The sequence below is a fragment of the Grampus griseus genome (genome assembly GCF_964374135.1).
Source record: "Grampus griseus genome assembly, chromosome: 17".
Lineage (NCBI taxonomy): Eukaryota > Metazoa > Chordata > Mammalia > Artiodactyla > Delphinidae > Grampus > Grampus griseus.
Window position 1 is genome coordinate 24,811,369 of NC_139011.1, and position 20,777 is coordinate 24,832,145.

General features: G+C 36.5%; 1 protein-coding gene across 3 annotated transcripts in view; it reads left to right on the plus strand.

The window, feature by feature from the left end:
- Positions 1-20,777, plus strand: part of CSMD3 (CUB and Sushi multiple domains 3) — a gene marked incomplete at both ends in the record, with an annotated part of 1,078,626 nt that overhangs the window by 645,324 nt on the left and 412,525 nt on the right. For all 3 annotated transcript variants that reach the window (XM_082674966.1, XM_082674967.1, XM_082674968.1), the window contains one exon: positions 13,031-13,169. In XM_082674966.1, coding sequence (XP_082531092.1) covers positions 13,031-13,169 — 139 coding nt within the window. The remainder of the gene's footprint in view (positions 1-13,030; positions 13,170-20,777) is intronic.

Here is a 20,777-nt window from a genome sequence, read left to right on the forward strand (position 1 = left end):
ACTCTCCTTCTCTTCTGCTGTAGTCCCCTCACATTCATTCTTCACACAGCCCAAGCGCCTTATTGGGCACCTTGTGAGTGTCCTCCGTAAATTCAGCCCTCGGGAAGTGCAATTTTCTTATAAGAATCTTTCCCCTTGGAATCCCTTCTTTCTTCACTCATTTTCCTTCTTTTTATGTGATCAGAATTCCTTTCAGGGACCTCTGAGGGCATTGCCAGGTTCACCCACATGTATCCTTCAAAGTTGCTTCTATCAGCCTTGGTTCTAGGAAATTTGGAATAGGGAGGGAAGGGACAACCTTAAGTACATTTGGATTTATTTCTCACTTCACCTGTGTGTGTGTGTGTGTGTGTGTGTGTGTGTGTGTGTGTGTGTGTGTGTCCTGAAACACAGGTAAGATGGTGCATTTACTCATTTTTCTCAAAGGACTAGTGGGATACTAGATTTTCTTTACTGCACCAAGCAATGCAAACTGGAGTCAGCCCTTACCCACAAATCCTGGAATCTTTTTCTCACACAGTAAAATCCCATAGGATTTCTAGTCACTGGACTATTCCTTGTGACTAATACTGCTACATAGAAGGCAACATTTAAGGTATAATATTTGACCCACTCAGAGAGGTTTCCTTAGTGGCTTTAGGAAACCTACTGGTCTCTGCCCACCTATTTTCTTCCTGTCCAAGGGCTAGCTCCAAAGGACTGAGACATACCTGCCTTATTGTCCATACCTCAAGTGATCTGAGCATCATTATTTGGCCTTCTGTCTTGTCTCTTTTTACCATTTATTGTTTAAAGTCTATTTTGTCTGAGACCTTCTTTCTTGAGTACAACCATCATTAACTTATTTTTCTCAGCTTTGATTCACTTTATCAGATGCACGAGACCCTTTGTAGTGGGGAACGAGTCTATGGTTAGATGGTAAATTGGCTTTAAGTCTGCTCTGTCATGAACTTTTTACAAGTGCTTCTGGTCCTATCTTTTGTTCGTACCTTTTCCTAGCTATCTTGTTTTTAAATATAGCTGTGAGTTTACTGCATATCCAGAACATATTGTTCCAGCACGTGCACTCAGCTCAAATTCATCTGGATACTTATGTCCTCTAGTTTGGTGAAGCCAACTGCCATAAAATGGAGGTTTTGATGGATCTGAGTCCACTAATAGATCCAAATGCTCAATGTCATAACCTCAGATGCTTATAAGAGCTAGACGGTAACAGAAATAAATTACATGAGCTGAATAAAACAGGCTATCTCACAAGCAGTGAGCACTGTTATCTAGAGTTTTCTGTTTTAAAAAGCAGGACAATTGGACATACATTATTTTCTGTCTCTGTTGCAGTCATATAAGGAAACTGTTCCTGGATATGAGGATTTATTATTCATTGGTGAATGTCATTATAAAAAAAATGCTACCTAATTATACTCATGTAGACTGAAGGATGAGAAGGATTTATTTGCAGACCAAAAATGAGAGTGGGAAAAAAAAAAATGAGAGTTGGGTTAAAATGTATTCATTATTTCTTTATAAAATCTGAAATACACGCCATCTACATTTTAAAATCAAATGTTCCTTAATAAAGTTATAAAATTATTTAACTGTTCATGAAAAATGTTGGATGAATCTAAAAGTTGTATATTTTATTAAATTTCATTTTAATAAATATACTACTCAGGATCATTTTAGTCTCTCTTCCTGGTTTCTCTTCATTTCTATGATCTCTGTTTGTATGTGTTCCAGAGCTAGGTCTTGAATATTTTCTCTTATTTCCACTCACTCTATTCATGCTTTTCATCCAGTTTCCAGCTTTAAATAACACCTATGTGTTGATGGTTCTCAAATTTACATTCGTCTACTTCTCTGTCCTGAAGTCCAGACTCATCTGTTCAACTTCCTCCTCAATATCTCCACTTAGATGTTTAATAGGCATCTCAAACTTAGCCTGTCCAAAACTGATCAGATCCCCCCGGTCACTCCAAACCTGATACTGTCACAGACTTTCTCTATCATCATTAATAGCACTCCATTCTTCCAGTAATTCAGGCGAAAACTCTTGGGAGTAATTCCTGACTCCTTTCTTTCTATCACAACCATACACAATCCATCAGAAAAATCTGTTAGCTCTACCTTGAATACCTATATTCAAAACCCATCTACTTCTCACTTCCTTAACTGCTGACATCCTTGTCCCAGCAACCATCATCTCTGGCCTAGATTACTGCAACAGTCTTGTAACTGGTCTCATTTCTTCTGCCCTTTCTCCTATTCAGTTCTGTAGAAACGGTTTGTTATTCAGTTTACCCATGCCTTCATAGTTATTTCTCTTATGGGACTCAGAAGGCCCTGATACGTATATACTATCTGCTTCTCTCCTACTTTTTACCTGGCTCCTTGTCTCCCATGCCCTCTTCGCTGTAGCTAGCAATGCCCTCTTTGATCTAAAGCAATCCCCTCAATAAAAATGGAAATAGAATGTTGGCCTTCTGGATTACATGGTCGTGTTCTTGAATATAATTAGGATGTAATACATTCATTGAACTGCTTTATAGATAAAGAGGGTTATATTTAATAAAATACATTGGAAGACTTGGGTGAATGCTATTGGCTCAAAGTGGTTGATTTAATTAAGATGCTAAGTTAAGACCAACTGAAAGAAAGTTTTTCCTTCCTTGTGAAGATTTATAATAATTTCTAATATTGTTATCATTGTAGCCTCCCTGAGAAGAAAAACAGTGAAAGCAAAATGCATGACTAACAAGGTATACAGGCAAAATTTCCTGTTACTTTGGGAATGACAACTTATACCATACCAGCTAAGGAGAAAAATGTTGCAGTATCCCTGTCCATAAAAAATTGAGGTCCAGATACCTCCTTTGTGTCTTATTAAGTGGATTCTAACTGACTCATTTCTCTCAATCATAACCTCAGATATCCCACTCCCAGTTTATATAAGCAGCAAAAGAAAAGTGAGGGAAATTGAGATCTATATCTATCTATCTGCCTACCTACCTACCTACCTAAACTGTTGGAGTCAAAAGTTGTTCATCTTTTCCTTTATCTCCCCATAGGAAGGAGGATGCTAGTCTCCTCTTCAAGCCAAGTTAAGGGGAAGGACTCTAAAAGAATCCCTCATAAGGGAATGTAGTTGCCTGTGAAAAAGAGGAACTGGAATCGCCAGGTGGATATCTGATTATACAGTGTACTTGCTGATCTGCCTTCTATGCTGAATGAACAAGAGAAAGAAAATTGATCAAAACTGGCAGATTAAAGAGAGGGAAAGCTGGCTAGTTGAAATCATTTAGCAAGTCAATGATGTGAGCTTCCTCTGCATCAAATGAATACCAAAGAAGGTACCTTGGCTTAGCCACTAGGTAAAAGAAACTCAACAACCAGACACCATAGGATGTACTGTCAGGGGTGAAAGCAGGGAGGTAACTGGAAAAGGTTGATCTTCTCTTCTATCAGGAAATTTCCTGATAGAAGTGAGAAGCCACCCTTCTAATTCTTGGCCTTTACAAAGATCTCATTTATTATCCTTATGGAAAGAGCAAAACATTTTCCATATCTGACAAATAGAAAATCTCAGGGACCAGTTAGAGTTAGTGAGGAAACAGCAACAGTCAGGAGAGGACTGTGACAGCACACTTTTCCTCATTTTAGCCCTAACACCCCACAGGAAAAAGGACCTAAAGGGAAGAGGAAGGGGACATGCTGAGAAAGGATACAGCATCTTCTCTGCTCCAACTGCTGAAGCGAATGGAGGAATGAATCATCAAGTGCTGGTCCTCCATCAGCACCCTCCTCCCCATCCTCCAGGGTGCTCAAAGATGCACCTTGGGTGGGTAGGTTTAGAAAATAAGACAGAATTTTAAATTGGATTGGACCAAGTTTTTTAATACTGTAAGTGATGAGAATTTTCAAGGATGTGCCCAACACTTCTTTAAGGAGAGGGAGATTTGTCAGTGCATGTTTGAAGGCAGTAATTAAGAAAGGAGGGAGGGAGGGAGGGAGGGAGGAAGGAAGGAAAGAAAGAGAAAGAAAGAAAAGAAAAGAAAGAAAGAAAGAGAAAAAGAGAAAGAAAGAAACCAATTTCTGTTTTCATTCCACCGATTTCAGAATATTCCATAAAATGCCTACTCAAGCAAGAACTTCCTTGCCCTCAGTAGAGAACTCCCTGCATAACTATGGCTTAAGTTCCTTTTTACTGTAATGGGATATCTTAGAGAATTCCTTGAGTGAATAGGATGGGACTAGGGTCCCTGGAGAACTGTTTGACAGCAAGTCTGGACTTGCATGCCAATGAACTTCCCCTTTGAGGATAAGGAATTTTCTCTTGAATCTCAGCCTCAAAGGGAAGGAAATCCTTCTCATTCACAGACGTTGCACTCTCTGGAGGGAGTTCGTTTGAGGGAGCAATTAGAGTAACAGTCTGATGCATAGATCAGAATATATTGTGGTTCTTATAGAGAGAATGTGTGTTCACACACATATACCTATTCATGTCTAATAATAGACTCCTCTTTTAGTTACATATTAAGGTAGTATTAAATTCCTAGAGGATTACCATAGGGAAAACTAATAGCACTCTGCAGGGTTTTGCTCCTAATTTCTGTGGAACTGGGTAGGGGAAGGGTAGAAGGGGTTATAGAAATGGAAAGAGGTTCAGAGCTGTGATTGCTTGTCTGCATTTCTGGCACTTTAATCCCTATGTTTCTGACTTTCTCTTTTTATCCAAGAGAGAGAGGCAACTTGTTTCCCATAATTTTCTTTGAAACATCATCCAGTGTGTTGAGGTTAGACAGAGCAGGTGATTACTTACCACACCTATAACCAACCATAAAGCAAGTTTAAAAATTTAAAAAAAAAAAAAAGGGAAGAAATGGAACCTTCATTGTTTATAATCCCCAAGATCAAAACCTAGCTCTTCTTCTGGTCCTCAATTCCCTTCTGAGCACCTAAGTGCCACTTCTCGGATGAAAGAGCACCAAAATTCTGAAGCATTTTTATTCAAAAGAATTTTAGCTGAATACAGTCTGAAACACATCTGACTCTTCATACATATCTTAAAGCATACTGGGTATTTTGAATTCGTCCATTCTGAAGCAGGAGGGAAGGGGGCAGGGCACAACCTTTGAAAGAATGACATAGCCCGAGGACATGACATAAACTGATTAGGACCAAATGGGTACAAGATGGCGGACAACTCAACTTCCACTAGACATTGAGCCTCAGTATACACTCACTGTAACACATCAGCAAGCTAAATGACACACCCACAGGCACCATGACAGTTCCAAGGCCAACCATAAGGATCAAAAAGTGGGTGGTGGCCCAATTCCTGGAAATCTCCTCCCCTTCCTGTAATAGCTGGAATACTCCTCCCACTCATTAGCTTATGAAATTACCCACCCCTATAAAAACTGACAACCCCATACCCTGGTGCCTTTCTCACCTTCTGAGATGACCCACACTCTGTCTGTGGAGTGTGTTTCTCTCTAAATAAATCCACTTCTTACCTATCACTTTGTCTCACACTGAATTCTTTCTATGATGAGACATCAAGAACCTGAGCTTCATTAAGTCCTGAAACCAGGTGTGTGATCAGTTGGAAGACTGTGGGTTTTGGCCGGGTTCAAGTCCCAGCTACGTGAGTGCAAGTCCCAATCAGGGTTTTGGCCAGCTTTGAGTCTTGGATGTGTGGGTCCAAGCCCCAATCAGGCTTTTGGCTGGGTTTGAGTCCCAGCATGTGGGTTCAAGTCCCAATCTGAGGTGCATGGTTTCAATTCTACTCAAAGTAACACAGAAAGGAGTCATCACTCCAATGAAAATTATTTATAACAGACTTTCTTCAGGCCTTAGAAAAATGAAACAGGATAAATGAACTATTTCTACTTTACCATTTATGCTTTGTTTTCATTATTTAAAATGGGGAGAAGTTAGAGGCAACAATCTGTATTTCACTAACAGATGGAAATTACCTCTTTATCCCAGGAACCTGAGTGATTATCCAGGAGCATCTTGGAGCTACAGACTAGCCATATCCTCTTAGATTTTGTCAGCTTGGTCTGTGGTCCAAGAGCTATAAAATGACCTGAGGGATTGGAGTGGAGTGAGGGTTTTGTTAACAATGCCCTCTGGGTCCTACCTTATAATTACTAGAAATGTGTTCTGGGAATCTGCATTTTAACAAGTTTTTAATCTAAACTCACCTCTAGGTATCCGCAAATGTTTAAAAGTAACCACTGCATGAAACCAAAAGTTCCTCTCCTCATTTTCCACTAACTATAAGCTTCAGAAACAAAAAAACTACTTGACTTTCCCTCATACATTAGTATTGTTGTCAAACCTAAGTTTGTGTGCCCGATGCACAGCAAGGCCAAACAAACCGAAAAGTCAGAGTTTGGAGCAGAGAAAGGTTTATTGTAAGGCCAAGCAAGGAGAATGGGCAGCTCATGCTCAAAAGACCCCCAACTACCTGATGGTTTTCAGGGAAGAGTTTTTAAAGGCAAAATTTGGAGTGAGAGCTGCAGGGTGTGTGACTTTCTTCTGATTGATTGGTGGTGAGGTAACAGGATGGTATTCCAGGAATCTTGTGCTCAGCCTGGTTACCATCCTGCACCTGGGAGGAGGCCTTAGTTCCAGTAGAAGAACTCAAAGATGCATTGTTATGTATACCACTTGGGGAGGAACCAGGACCATGCTTTACTGCTGCACTATTGTTTCTTGACTGCTTTTCCCTTGTGTCTCCATCTCCTCACTTCCCAGACTAATAACTCTTTGAATCTGCCCTTTGGAACTCAGGGAAAGTCTAGGAGGCTGAAGCTATTTTCCTACAAACAAGGAATTGGGTATATGGAGAAGCTTTTGTACCGGGGAGGGTGCCACAGCATACTGTTTGGTTTCAGTATTTCTCACTTTATTCTTTCTCTGCTCTTTCTGTCCCTCTACTCCTATCTTCTATTCATTTTTTTTTTTTAATCAAACTCACCTCTGACAAAATCTCCTTCAAGAACTCTTTCTTAATGCCCTTGGGATGTCACCTGTCTCTTCCCTACATTTCCAGCCTATCTGGCTCAAGCATATATTTATTCTTCATGTTAGCTGTGCCTGTCTTCCTTGTAGAAACTGTGGGTCTCCTGAGGACAGATATAATGTCATATAGGTTTTTTAAAAAATTTCATCACCTGGCATAGTATCTTATATACATCAAAAGCTAAATAATTTTTTGAATTAATAAATATATGAATAATAAATAAATTAATGTCAGGGAAGCACTTAAAATTGTGTGGTTAGAATCTCAAATTTACATTAAAAACTTTGGGTTGAATATTCTATCCCCCTAACTATCCATTTGTCTTTATTAAACCTATTTTAAGGAGAATAGATATGCTTAAATAAGTATCTCTCTTGGAAAATTAATCCAATACATCTATCATGGAAGTCGTTTCTAACTTGGAATTTGAAGATTTGAATTTGAATCTCACCTCTGCTACTACCCAGATCTGTGTTTCTCATCAAGTCATATGTTTGATAATTTTTTTCCTTACTTGCAAAACTGGCATAAAAAAGAAACAAGCATTTTTATGCTACAAGCTTATTAAAGTAATTAAGTTAAGTAATGTATATAAAAGCATACTCTAAACTGGAAAGCATTATGACTGTCTTAGTTGGCATAGCAGAAATGCCCAGCTGTTTACCTTTAAGCTCTTACCCCATTCATTATACAGAGTTGTAGGTAGGAAATAGCTCTCCAGCTGAGGGACTTCATTTCACAGCCTCCTTTGAAGTTAGGTATGGCCAAGTGAGTAAGTGGAAGTAATGTAAATAACGTCCAAGCTGTGGTCCATAAAAAGCATACACAGAGTAGTCCTCTATTCTCTGTTTCCTTTCCTGCCAGCTAAAATGGAAATGACTTCCATGGCAACCTAGAAAATCGCCTGCTGAAAATGGCTGAGGCTTTGTCATCCTGGGTCTTAAGAGACTAGAAGGAGCATGGCTGTTTTGCTGATAGGCACGCTTCATTGTACTGTTACATGAGTGTATCAAAGAAAAATTTCACCAGTTAAACAGGCAAGGAAGACTTTTTTCAAGACTATTGCAATAAGGAGGAGTGATTGAATTCAAATGCACTGAGGGAAGGTTTGTAAGGGCTGAGATGAGCTAGTGGTAAAGTAATGGAGGAAGTTGGGTGACGGGTTGAGAGTCTTAAAGAAGCCTGTTTAAAGTTTAGTCAAGATGAAGGCCATTTTGATCAAGTGAAAAATAAACTACTGTGTTAAGCTACTAAACTTTAGGTATTTATTTATTTTACCAACTACAATCATCTGAATTCACACACAGTTAGGAGAGAGGAAGACCCAAACAGAAATAGTCCATCCCAGCCTTGTCCCATTGTTGTGTTATAATGCATAATGGTCAGTACCTACTTAAATTGTATTAAATTAAAATATTTTTTCAAAAGTTACATCTTAAACCTCTTTTATTTTCTTCTCTAAGTATTCACCTTAATCTTTCACTTATATTGAAGTCTTAACATCAGCCTATGTTGAAAATGACACGTAGTATAACTAAAAGCTCCAGATTCTATTTTCTGTTGTTTCTTGTGATATTTCACAGAACTTTTAGCCTCAATATTGAATCTTATTAACTTTCCATATAAAATTCCTTCCTGTTTTGTGTTTCCTATTTTGGTGAATGGAATTGTCTTCCATAATGTTGTACATGCCAGGGGCCCAGTGACCAGTTTAGACTCCTTCATCTTGCTCTCTCATTGCATGTAATCAATAAATGCTTTTGAGTCTGTCTCCTAAATATCTCCGTATTTAGCCCTTTCCTGTTACCACCATATATCAGAATCTGATTATACCTTCCTAGATAATTGTGACAGTCTCCTAATTGATTGCATCAACTCCAGGTACTCTGCTTCTAGTTCATTGTACCTGTAACTTTCATTTAAATGAAAATTGTATTATTTGTCTATATATGTTTATGTAGCCTTTGTCTACAATTTTTTTTAACATCTTTATTGGAGTATAATTGCTTTACAATGGTGTGTTAGTTTCTGCTGTATCACAAAGTGAATCAGCTATACGTATACATATATCCCCATATCCCCTCCCTCTTGCGTCTCCCTTCCACCCTCCCTATCCCACCCCTTGGCTACAATTTTTCATTTTTCTATGGTTCACTTTCCTTAATATAGCATATCAGGTCCTTTTTTTTTTTTTTTTGGCCCACACTGCATGGCATGTGGGATCCTAATTCCCTGACCAGGGATTGAACCCATGCCCCCCGCAGCGGAAGCATGGTTTCTTAACAACTAGACCACCAGGGAAGTCCCATTAGGTCCTTTTCTACTCTTCTTCCTTCATCTCTCATCACTTCTTGGTTCCCTAAAAAAGCTAACTGGCATTACTCAAAAACATGCTAATTCAGCATTCTGCTCTTAAGCACATGCTGTTTCTTCCGTTTACAATATCCTCTCTCTCTTTTTCTCCTGGTGAATTCTGACTCATCCTTGAAGACTCAAATTAAATAGAATCTCTTCTATGAAGCCTTAATTCCTGTCCTGTTCCAGACCCCTTGTCCCATGGACATATCTTTCTTATATAATTTATGACATTATTACCTTTTATGATTATGTTTCTGTGTTTTGCACATGGGCAGTGTGGTAAAAGGAAAAAGAATACCTTAATTGCATTTGTAAAGAAGTTTCTAGAGTCAAATTACCTCTGTTCAAATCCTTGCTAGCTGATGTGCAAATTATTTAAATTTTCTACACATCAATGTTCTTACCTACATATGTGGTTGGATTATTTTGAGTATTACATAAAATAATACAAAGGACTTCTTACATAGTGCCTGGCACCTAGGAAACCATTTGATAAATGTTAGAAGTAGTACAAATACCACGTGGGCGCACACTTGACACACAATTGTTTGCTGAATGACTGAAATATGAATGAGTAAATGATGAATAAGTGAATAGGACTTGAAAATAAATCCCTGTATCTTGATCTCCATTCTGTTTTCCATATGTTCCAAGTTTCCTTTGTTCAGTCAAAGATACTGTCTTTTACAGAAGTCTTTCTTAAACTACAGAATGTTTATACTTGGAGGTACACAAGCTTTTAGGTGTTTTATATATATAAGCATTTATTAAATTTCAATAGGTACATATTTTTAGGCATTATAGAAAAATATAACTAATACATAAAAGCAATGATTTTACAGATATTTTTGCTTAGGGCAAGTTTAAAGAAATCATTTAAGTTAAAATAAAAGTAAGTCTATTTAAAGAAAATCATTAATTATATAAGCAGTACATGGATGTGGCAAAATTGTAAGGTTTGGGCAATTAACTTTATTGCCTTTCTGTTTGTATTGTTATTCATGTTATAGTTAAGTTTCTCTTTACAAATTCAAATCTTTGTTATTTTTATTACCATTAGTTATTTTAGCTTTCCAAAGCTTTCTCTTTTTCCTTTTTCTCTTGAACGTTTTCTTTACACTTGGTGTCCCCTTATTTTGTCCTGCACTTTGTCCCCTCCATGTTCTGTTGCTGTTGCTCCACCTTGGCTTTTCTATGAACATCCTCCTGCCATGTGGCTGCTAGTCACTGTGATCATGAGGCTTTTCTCGACTGATCTGCACTTAGCATCTGTTTCTTCGCTTAGGTTTCACACTCCCTTGGGGAGGCTGTCTCCATACTTTTGAGATAATAATTTTGTAAAGTTCCAACCCTATGTGTGAGAGAAAGAAGCCAGTTCAGAATGTAGTATGTTAATTAGGAGAAGACTCACTTTGTAGCAGGGTCACTATTTGGGAAAGTCCTTTCAGGAAACAAACAGTCACCACATCTTTATGCTACTCCTTTCCTTTAAAGCTCCTTCCTAACTCTGCCTCTCTAACATGTTGGACTGAGGGACCAGCTGAAATGCTTCTGGGTACTCTACTTTTTAATCTTTAATGGCCCATTACTCAATTGCTAATTTTATGACTGATTACCTCTTTCAATCATGATTAGACTGAAGTGCACAGATACTTTCCTAGAACAATTTGAGTTGATAACATATTGGGATTTTTCTATATTTCCAGGACCTTCACTCACCAAAATACTTTACTCTGTCTTTTAAAATATGGTAGTTTAAATGACTGTTATGCACATAATTTTATTTTTGAAATACATAATAACCCTACAGGAAACCTAATTATGAGTCATCATAGCAAGGAAGAGTAAATAATCCTCATCAGAATGGTCTCCTTTGAAAGCTTTTTAAGAAACAAAATCAAATTCTACTAAGGAAGAAAATTTAGTTTTATATGAAAGCTCTTTCTCATACAAATAACAAATTTTGGCAATTTCACAGAAAATATTTTTCTCAAATGGACATTTTGTAGTAATGCTTGATTCCTAGGCCAATTTATTAAATATTTCTTATTTTATTTGGGCTATATCAAATTACTTAAAGAATGAAAAAGTGTAAAAATAGTGTCTAGAACAATAGGTTTTAGAAATTCTGTAAGGTAAAACTGAAATAAACAATTAAACAACAATGACAAAAATATAAACACATGAGATAGAGTTTAAATGGAAAGAATTAAAGAAAATAAAAATATAGCATAGTAAGTCATTGAGAAGGGTCTCTATCGAATGTGTTGAAAAGCCGATATAGTATACATTTGACTATTTTTCTTTCCAAATAATTTTCAATAATTCAAATACTCTTTGCTTCATTCCCCACCCCCCACCCTCCACTTTGTATTCCTCCTGAAGGTATAGAACAGGCTAATGTAGCTGGGCTGCAGAGTGAAGGGGAGAAGTTTGGAGTGTAGGCTAGAGTGTAAGGCAATAGCTAGGGTCATTCAGGGCCTTGTTGGTCAACACAGAAAAATGCCATTTAAAAGTGTTTGAGGTTTAAATAATTACTCTGGCCATAGTGTGGAGGATAGTTAGCATGGATGAGGAGAGACCAATTAAGAGGGTCAGTTAGGAGGGTTTATACCAGAGATGAAATTATGGTAATTTAATCTGGTAGCTATAGAGATAGAGAAACAAGACTGGGCTTGAGGATGGATTGGATATGGGAATAAATAGTAAGGATAATGGAAATATGAAAGATGACTACTTCTAACATTCTGGGCTATGCAAATCCATGGATGGTGGTTTCATTTGCCAATATTGGAAATAATGGGAGAGGACTGGTTTTGAGGTCCTATTTTGTAAAAACTGACTTGAAAGTGCTTTTGAAGGTTTCAGGTCTTGTGAACTTTAACAAGTTGTTCTTTCAACTTGGTTTATTTCTCTTCAAAATGAGGTGCTTACACTAAATTACCTTATCAGTACCTACTGGGATTAAAATGCTATGATTGTGGTTTCAATTGTGTATGAGTTTAGGGGAAAGCAGAAGATTAAATTCTTGAAATGATAAGCTGAGTTGAATCTGATGTTAAAGGGAGAAGAGATCAAGGTACCTGTCTAGGAAAGCAAATGGTATGATGAAACTGTAAATTGAAGGACATTATTCTGACAGCTGGATTGAAGCAAGAGAGAAATTAGCAGATGGGAAATCAGGGAAGAGACTGAATGAATGAAGGCCTAAAATTGTAACAGGGACTCTGGTAAAAGGAAGATCGAAGTTTTAGACACTGTATAGCATGAATTAACAGTATTTGATACATAAATCAGAAAATAAAAGACAGTAAAACTAACAGCTTATATTTTTTTCAAGTTTTGAAAATGATGGAGACACAAGAACGTATTTAAGGGATATAATTGGGAGACTTGAGTTTATCTGACATGCTGAGTATGTAACTAAGCCATATTTCAAAAAGTAAATTACTTTTTTTAGGGAAAATAATCATTCAATAATAGAATGACTGGATGAAATTTTACTTTCAAAAACAATATTAAATAACATTTAATATGTACATGCAAAAATTAATTTTAAAAAATACGGTTAGTACTAAAAATATTTTCTGCAACTTGTTCTAAAATTTGTGTTTTTTCTTGTTCTCTGATTTTATTTTTCAGCTCCATGTGGTGGCCATTTTTCAGCTCCCAGTGGATTGATTCTCTCACCAGGATGGCCAGGATACTATAAAGACTCTCTGAATTGTGAATGGGTGATTGAAGCTGAACCAGGACACTCTATCAAAATTACATTTGAAAGGTCTCTGCAAATATTTTTCTACTTAAAAAAAAATTGTCTAAAAGAATAGTTGAGATTCTGCATTTTACTTTCCATATTAATGTTTAATTTTATTACAGTAGTCAATTGTTGGACATTGAGTGTTTCAGAATGTTTGCCCCTTTTAACCTTTCAGCCTATTTTCAAGTTAATTTTCTATTTCCTTAATGCTCTATCAGTATGAATGGAATGTGTAAGATGGACCTTTTTTGATTCATATATATGCATACTACTGTGATATGAACCTATGACCTATAACTTAGTAAGTTTAGTCGTCCTATACTTTGAAGGGCCTGTGGATTCTGTCCTGCTAGATTCCGAAAGGCAAAGGTGCTGTAAACATACTTGAATTGATACCGTATTGCAGCCTAAGACATTTGCTTACACATACTACCTATACCTATATACCTACACTTACAGGTCCTTCAGAAAAATGGCTATGTCAAATTAATGTAAATTAATGATTGGTCAGTCAAGTTTTTTTTTCCTTAGGATAATTAGTATTACTGATCAAATAATCTATATCCTAAAAGATTATAATATTGACTATTAAAAATTTAAAAGAATGAATCTTCTGACTTGTGATAGGATCACTATTCTGAAATCCAAATAGAAATATCTATATAATTTTTCAATTATATTGTTGACCCCTCTCATCTCCCAACCTTTTCTTAAAAAAAAAAAGAACTCCTGTAAACATTATAGTAAACATATAAATATATATATAATTTCAGCAAAATTATGCTCTGATGATTGAATTTTATAAATATAACATGATCTTTCCCTGATTAAAGAGTTCCTTCATTGAATTAATCTATTCATGCTAGTGTAAAAACTTGAGAGGAAAACAGATTCTATTTTGACAGATATAAAATATTAAACATTTTACATGAGGTCACTCTGCTTTATTATGACCTACACAACTTTACTATGACTATATTAGTTTGCTAGGGCTGCCATAACAGTGTAACAGACTGAGTGGCTTAAATAACAGAAATTTATTTCCTCATAGTTCTAAAGTCTAGAAGTCTGAGATCAAGGTGTCAACAGGGTTGTCTTCTGTGGTTTTAGTCATTGGCTAATAGATGGCTGCCCTTTTCCTGTGTCTTCACATAGTCTTCCCTCTGTGTGTGTTTGTTTCCTAATCTCTTATAAGGACACAAGTCATGTTGGGTTAGGGTCCACCCATATAATCTCATTTTACCTTAATTACCTCATTAAAAGACTTTCTCCAAATACAGTCACATTCTGAGGTACTAGGGAGTTAGGACTTCAACGTATAAATTTTAGGGGGACATGATTCAGCCCATAATAATAACCTACACATTAAGAAAATGGTTTTATTTAGAATAATTTGGCAGTTTTTGTTGTGATGTTAAAAACATATTCTTTATTCAGTGGTTGACATAGCCTGTGTTGCCATTGTAATTTTAGAGAAGCTTGAAAAGCATCTTATTTATTCAGAATCAAATCTTTGTCAGATAACATTTTTCCATTAATGTGGGACCCAAATTAACCAACCTTACTGTATTACACAGAATTCTACTTGGTTTGGAGTATACCATGTAACATAATATTACTGGATCATATCATTGAATAATTTAAAAACTTATACTGATTTGTGTCAATAAGACAGAGATTTATAATGTATTTTTAATTTGTTAAATTTAGAGTATCACATTTGAAGGATTAGCATATCTGTCAGGTTATCACAGTTGATCTCATATTTTTTAAAACTGCATGTATTATAAGTTTAAGTACATGATTTTAGTATTTCCAGTTTTGGATTTAACATTATTTTGTATCAGGAGTTATGATGTTAAGGTAATTAAAACATCTTATATTTACATAATTCATAACATTTATATCCATATAATTCTCACTGATCATCATCCTTCAATATCTAAATAAAAAGTTGAGCCCCATCTCAGTTACAAAGGTAAGTCTAGGCCCTGTTTATATTTTCAGAGCTTTCCTGGGGATGCTTTTCTTCACTTCTGACTTTGAATTCCTGCTTTTAGAGTCATCTCTGTTGTGAGATCCAGAGGCTGCTACCCTTTCTCAACTCCTTAGTCTGCTCTTTATTTGGATCACTTGCCTTCATTCTCACAAAAACCTTAGAACAAGGGATAACCAAAGAGGATTATTGCACAATCCAGAATAATTTAAGATTAAATAAACCTTCACTGTCCTAAAATTTTCCTGGTAATTCCCATCACTGGAACGATTGCATCTCTCTCTCCAGTTCCCTCTCCTTAGCCCAGACCCTTCCCCATCTCTATCTAGTCTTTTCCCTATCAGGATCTTCAGCCCTCATTTCCCTACTCCCTAGTCACCCACTCCAGTATGTAAAGGGTGAGTCTCAAAGTACCTGTTACTTAAGCAGAGCAATTTAGCTATTTGTTGCTCTGAGCTCCCAACTCGGTGATGGATGGGATGATAGGGATGAATTTTGCCTTTCTTTCCAAACATGCAGATTAAGATTTTTTTTCCCCTAAATCAGAAATCAGTTCTACCAAGAATTCACCCTTTCTTCACCTCCCAGATGACTCAAATTGTAGCCAACTTTAAATTTCAAAAAAAAGTTATATTCAATCTAGAAGCATTACATAAGCATAAAATAATATGAGGAAATTGTGTTATTAACAAAGTGCATTATTGTATTAAAAAGCATTCCCTGTTTGAAAATGATAGTCATTAACCATCACTAAATAAATAACCTCTGATATCCTTCAGCCTTAGGTAGGCTATCTATTGATAGAATTGCCTACCTGAGAAGCAGTTAGACTGCAAAGCAATAGTTGTAATTCAGACCACCACACTTGTGAATTTTGATTTTCAACTTTTATTTGAAGTCACTATTTTCTCTGCCCAAAGTTCTTAATATGTATGGCCTATCTCTTGCAACGTGTAGTTACATGGGCCTCTTTGCTATCTTGTTTAGATACCATCAGGTTTCTCCAAAGTGAATTAATGTGCACTGTACAGGCAGTGCTCGAAGTCAGACCATTCCAAATTTACCTTCCATGGGAAAAAACCTTTCCAGCCATTTTTTTTTAAACATCTTTATTGGAGTATAATTGCTTTATGATGGTGTGTTAGTTTCTGCTGTATAACAAAGAAAATCAGCTATATGTATACATATATCCCCATATCCCCTCCCTCTTGCAAATCCCTCCCACCCTCCCTATCCCACCCCTCTAGGTGATCACAAAGCACCAAGCTGATCTCCCTGTGCTATGTAGCTGCTAATTCCCACTAGCTATCTATTTTACATTTGGTATTGTGTATATGTCAGTGCTACTTGCACAGTTCGTCCCAGGTTACCCTTCCCCTTTCCCGTGTCCTCAAGTCCATTTTCTGTGTTTACGTCTTTATTCCTGTCTTGCCTCTAGGTTCATGAGAACAATTTCTTTTCTTTTTTGTTTTTTTTTTAGATTCCATATGTATGGGTTAGCATATGGTATTTGTTTTTCTCTTTCTGACTTACTTCACTCTGTATGACAGTATCTAGGTCCATCCACCTCACTACAAATAACTCTATTTTGTTTCTTTTTATGGCTGAGTAATATTCCATTGTATATATGTGCCATATCTTCTTTATCCATTCATCTGTCGATGGACACCTAGGTTGCTTCCATGTCCTGGCTATTGTAAATAGTGCTGCAATGAACATTGTGGTACATGACTCTTTTTGAATTATTGTTTTCTCAGGGTATATGCCCAGTAGTGGGATTGCTAGGTCGTATGATAGCTATATTTCTAGCTTTTAAGTAACCTCCATACTGTTCTCCACAGCGTCTGTGACAATTGACATTCCTACCCACAGTGCAAGAGGGTTCCCTTTTCTCCACACCCTCTCCAGCATTTATTGTTTCTAGATTTTTTGATGATGGCCATTCTGACAAGTGTGAGGTGATATCTCATTGTAGTTTTGATTTGCATTTCTCTAATGATTAATGATGTTGAGCATTCTTTCATGTGTTTGTTGGCAATCTGTATATCTTCTTTGGAGAAATGTCTATTTAGGTCTTCTGCCCATTTTTGGATTGGGTTGTTTGTGTTTTTGCTGTTGAGCTGCATGAGCTGCTTGTAAATTTTGGAGATTAAGCCTTTGTCAGTTGCTTCATTTGCAAATATTTTCTCCCATTCTGAGGGTTGTCTTTTCGTCTTGTTTATGGTTTCCTTTGTTGTGCAAAAGCTTTTAAGTTTCATTAGGTCCCATTTGTTTATTTTTGTTTTTATTTCCATTTCTCTAGGAGGTAGGTCAAAAAGGATCTTGCTGTGATTTATGTGAAAGAGTGTTCTTCGTATGTTTTCCTCTAAGAGTTATATAGTGTCTGCCCCTACATTTAGGTCTTTAATCTATTTCTGAGTTTATTTTTGTGTATGGTGTTAGGGAGTGTTCTAATTTCATTCTTTTACATGCAGCTGTCCAGTTTTCCCAGCACCACTTATTGAAGAGACTGTCTTTTCTCCATTGTATAGTCTTGCCTCCTTTATCAAAGATAAGGTGGCCATATGTACATGGGTTTATCTCTGGGCTTTCCTGTTTTGTTGATCTATATTTCTGTTTTTGTGCCAGTACCATCTGTCTTGATTACTGTAGCTTTGTAGTATAGTCTGAATTCAGGGAGTCTGATTCCTCCAACTCCGTTTTTCTTTCTCAGGATTGCTTTGGCTACTCAGGTCTTTTGTGTTTCCATACAAATTGTCAAATATTTTGTTCTAATTGTGTGAAAAATGCCATCGGTAGTTTGGTAGGAATTTCATTGAATCTGTAGATTGCTTTGGGTTGTAGAGTCATTTTCACAGTGTTGATTCTTTCAATCCAAGAACATGGTATATCTCTACATCTGTTTGTATAATCTTTAATTTCTTTCATCAGTGTCTTATAGTTTTATGCATATAGGTCTTTTGTCTCCTTAGGTAGGTTTATTCCTAGATACACTATTCTTTTTGTTGCAATGGTAAATGGGAGTGTTTCCTTAATTTCTCTTGCATATTTTTCATCATTAGTATATAGGAATGCAAGAGATTTCTTTGCATTAATTTTGTATCCTGCTACTTTACCAAATTAATTGATTAGCTTTAGTAGTTTTCTGGTAGCATGTTTAGGATTCTGTATGTATAATATCATATCATCTGCAAACAGTGACAGTTTTACTTCTTCTTTCCCGATTTGGATTCCTTTTATTTCTTTTTCTTCTCTGATTGCTGTGGCTAAAATTTCCAAAACTATGTTGAATAATAGTGGTGAGAATGGGCATGCTTGTCTTTGTTCCTGATTTTAAAGGAAACGGTTTCAGTTTTTCACCATTGAGAATGATGTTGGCTCTGGGTTTGTCATACATGGCCTTTATTATGTTGAGGTAAGTTCCCTCTATGCCTACTTTCTGGAGAGTTTTTATCATAAATGGGTGTTGAATTTTGTCAAAAATTTTTTCCTGCATCTATTGAGATAATCATATCGTTTTTCTCCTTCAGTTTGTTAATACGGTTTATCACATTGATTGATTTGCATATATTGAAGAATCTTTGCATTCTTGGGATAAACCCCACTTGATCATAGTGTATGATCCTTTTAATGTGCTGTTCGATTCTGTTTGCTAGTATTTTTATGAGGATTTTTGCATCTATGTTCATCAGTGATATTGGTCTGTAGTTTTCTTTTTTTGTGATCTCTTTTTCTGGTTTTGGTATCAGGGTGATGGTGGCCTCGTAGAATGAGTTTAGGGGTGTTCCTTCCTCTGCTATATTTTGGAAGAGTTTGAGAAGGATAGGTGTTATCTCTTCTCTAAATGTTTGATAGAATTCACATGCGAAGCCATCTTGTCCTGGTCTTTTGTTTGTTGGAACATTTTTAATCACAGTCTCAATTTCAGTGCTTCTGATTCGTCTGTTTATATTTTCTGTTTCTTCCTGGTTTAGTCTCAGAAGGTTGTGCTTTTCTGAGAATGTGTCCATTTCTTCCAGGTTGTCATTTTATTGGCATAGAGTTACTTGTAGTAATCCCTTATGACTCTTTGTATTTCTGCATTGTCAGTTGTTAGTTCTTCTTTTTCATTTCTAATTCTACTGATTTGAGTCTTCTCCCTTTTTTTCTTCATGAGCCTGGCTAATGGTTTATCGGTTTTGCGTATCTTCTCAAAGAACCAGCTTTTAGTTTTATTGATCTTTGCTACTGTTTCCTTCATTTCTTCTTCATTTATTTTTGATCTGATCTTTATGATTTCTTTCCTTCTGCTAACTTTGTGGGTTTTTTGTTATTTTTATAACTGCTTTAGGTGAGGTTAGCTTGTTTATTTTTTTTGATTCTTGAGGTAGGATTGCATTGCTATAAGCTTCCCTCTTAGAACTGCTTTTGCTGAGTCCCATAGGTTTGGGGACATCGTGTTTTTATTGTCATTTGTTTCTAGATAGGTTTGATATCCTCTTTGATTTTATCAGTGATCTCTTGGTAATTTAGTAGTGTATTGTTTAGCCACCATGTGTTTGTATTTTTTACAGTTTTTTTCCTATAATTGATATCTAGCCTCATAGCATTGTGGTCAGAAAAGATACTTGATACGATTTCAATTTTCTTAAATTTACCAAGGCCTGATTTGTGACCCTATATATGCTCTTGGGCTTCCCTGGTGGCACCGTGGTTGAGAGTCCACCTGCCGATGCAGGGGACACGGGTTCGTGCCCCAGTCCGGGAAGAACCCACATCCGCAGAACGGCTGGGCCCGTGAGCCATGGCCGCTTATCCTGCGCGTCTGGAGCCTGTGCTCCACAATGGGAGAGGCCACAACAGTGAGAGGCCCGTGTACAGCAAAAAAAATAAAAATAAAAATAAAAAATAAAAAAAAAATATATATATATGTATATATGCTCTCTCCTGGGGAATGTTCCATGAGCACTTGACAAGAAAGTGTATTCTGTTGTTTTTGGATGGAATGTCCTATAAGTATCAGTTAAGTCCACCTTGTTTAATGTGTCATTTAAAGCTTGTGTTTCCTTACCTATTTTCATTTTGGTTGATACCTCCATTAGTGAAAGTGGGATGTTAAAGTCCCCTACTATTATTGTGTTACTGTCCATTTCCCCTTTTATGGCTGTTAGCATTTGCCTTATGTATTGAGGTGCTTCTATATTGGGTGCATAAATATTTACAGTTGTTATATCTTCTTCCTGGATTTATCCCTTGATCATTATGTACTGTCCTTCTTTGTCTCTTGTAATAGTCTTTATTTTAAAGTCTATTTTGTCTGATGTGAGAATTGCTACTCCAGCTTTCTTTTGATTTCCATTTGCATGGAATATCTTTTTCCATCCCCTCACTTTCAGTCTGAATGTGTCCCTAGGTCAGAAATGGGTCTCTTGTAGACAGCATATATACAGGTGTTTTTTTTTTGTATCCATTCATGGAGTCTATGTCTCTGGTTGGAGCATTTAATCCATTTACATTTAAAGTAGTGATTGATATGTATGTTCTTATTACCATTTTTTAAATTGTTTTGGGTTTGTTTTTGTAGGTCTTTTCCTCTCTTGTGTTTCCTGCCTGGAAAAGTTCCTTTAGCATTTGTTTTAAAGCTGGTTTGGTGG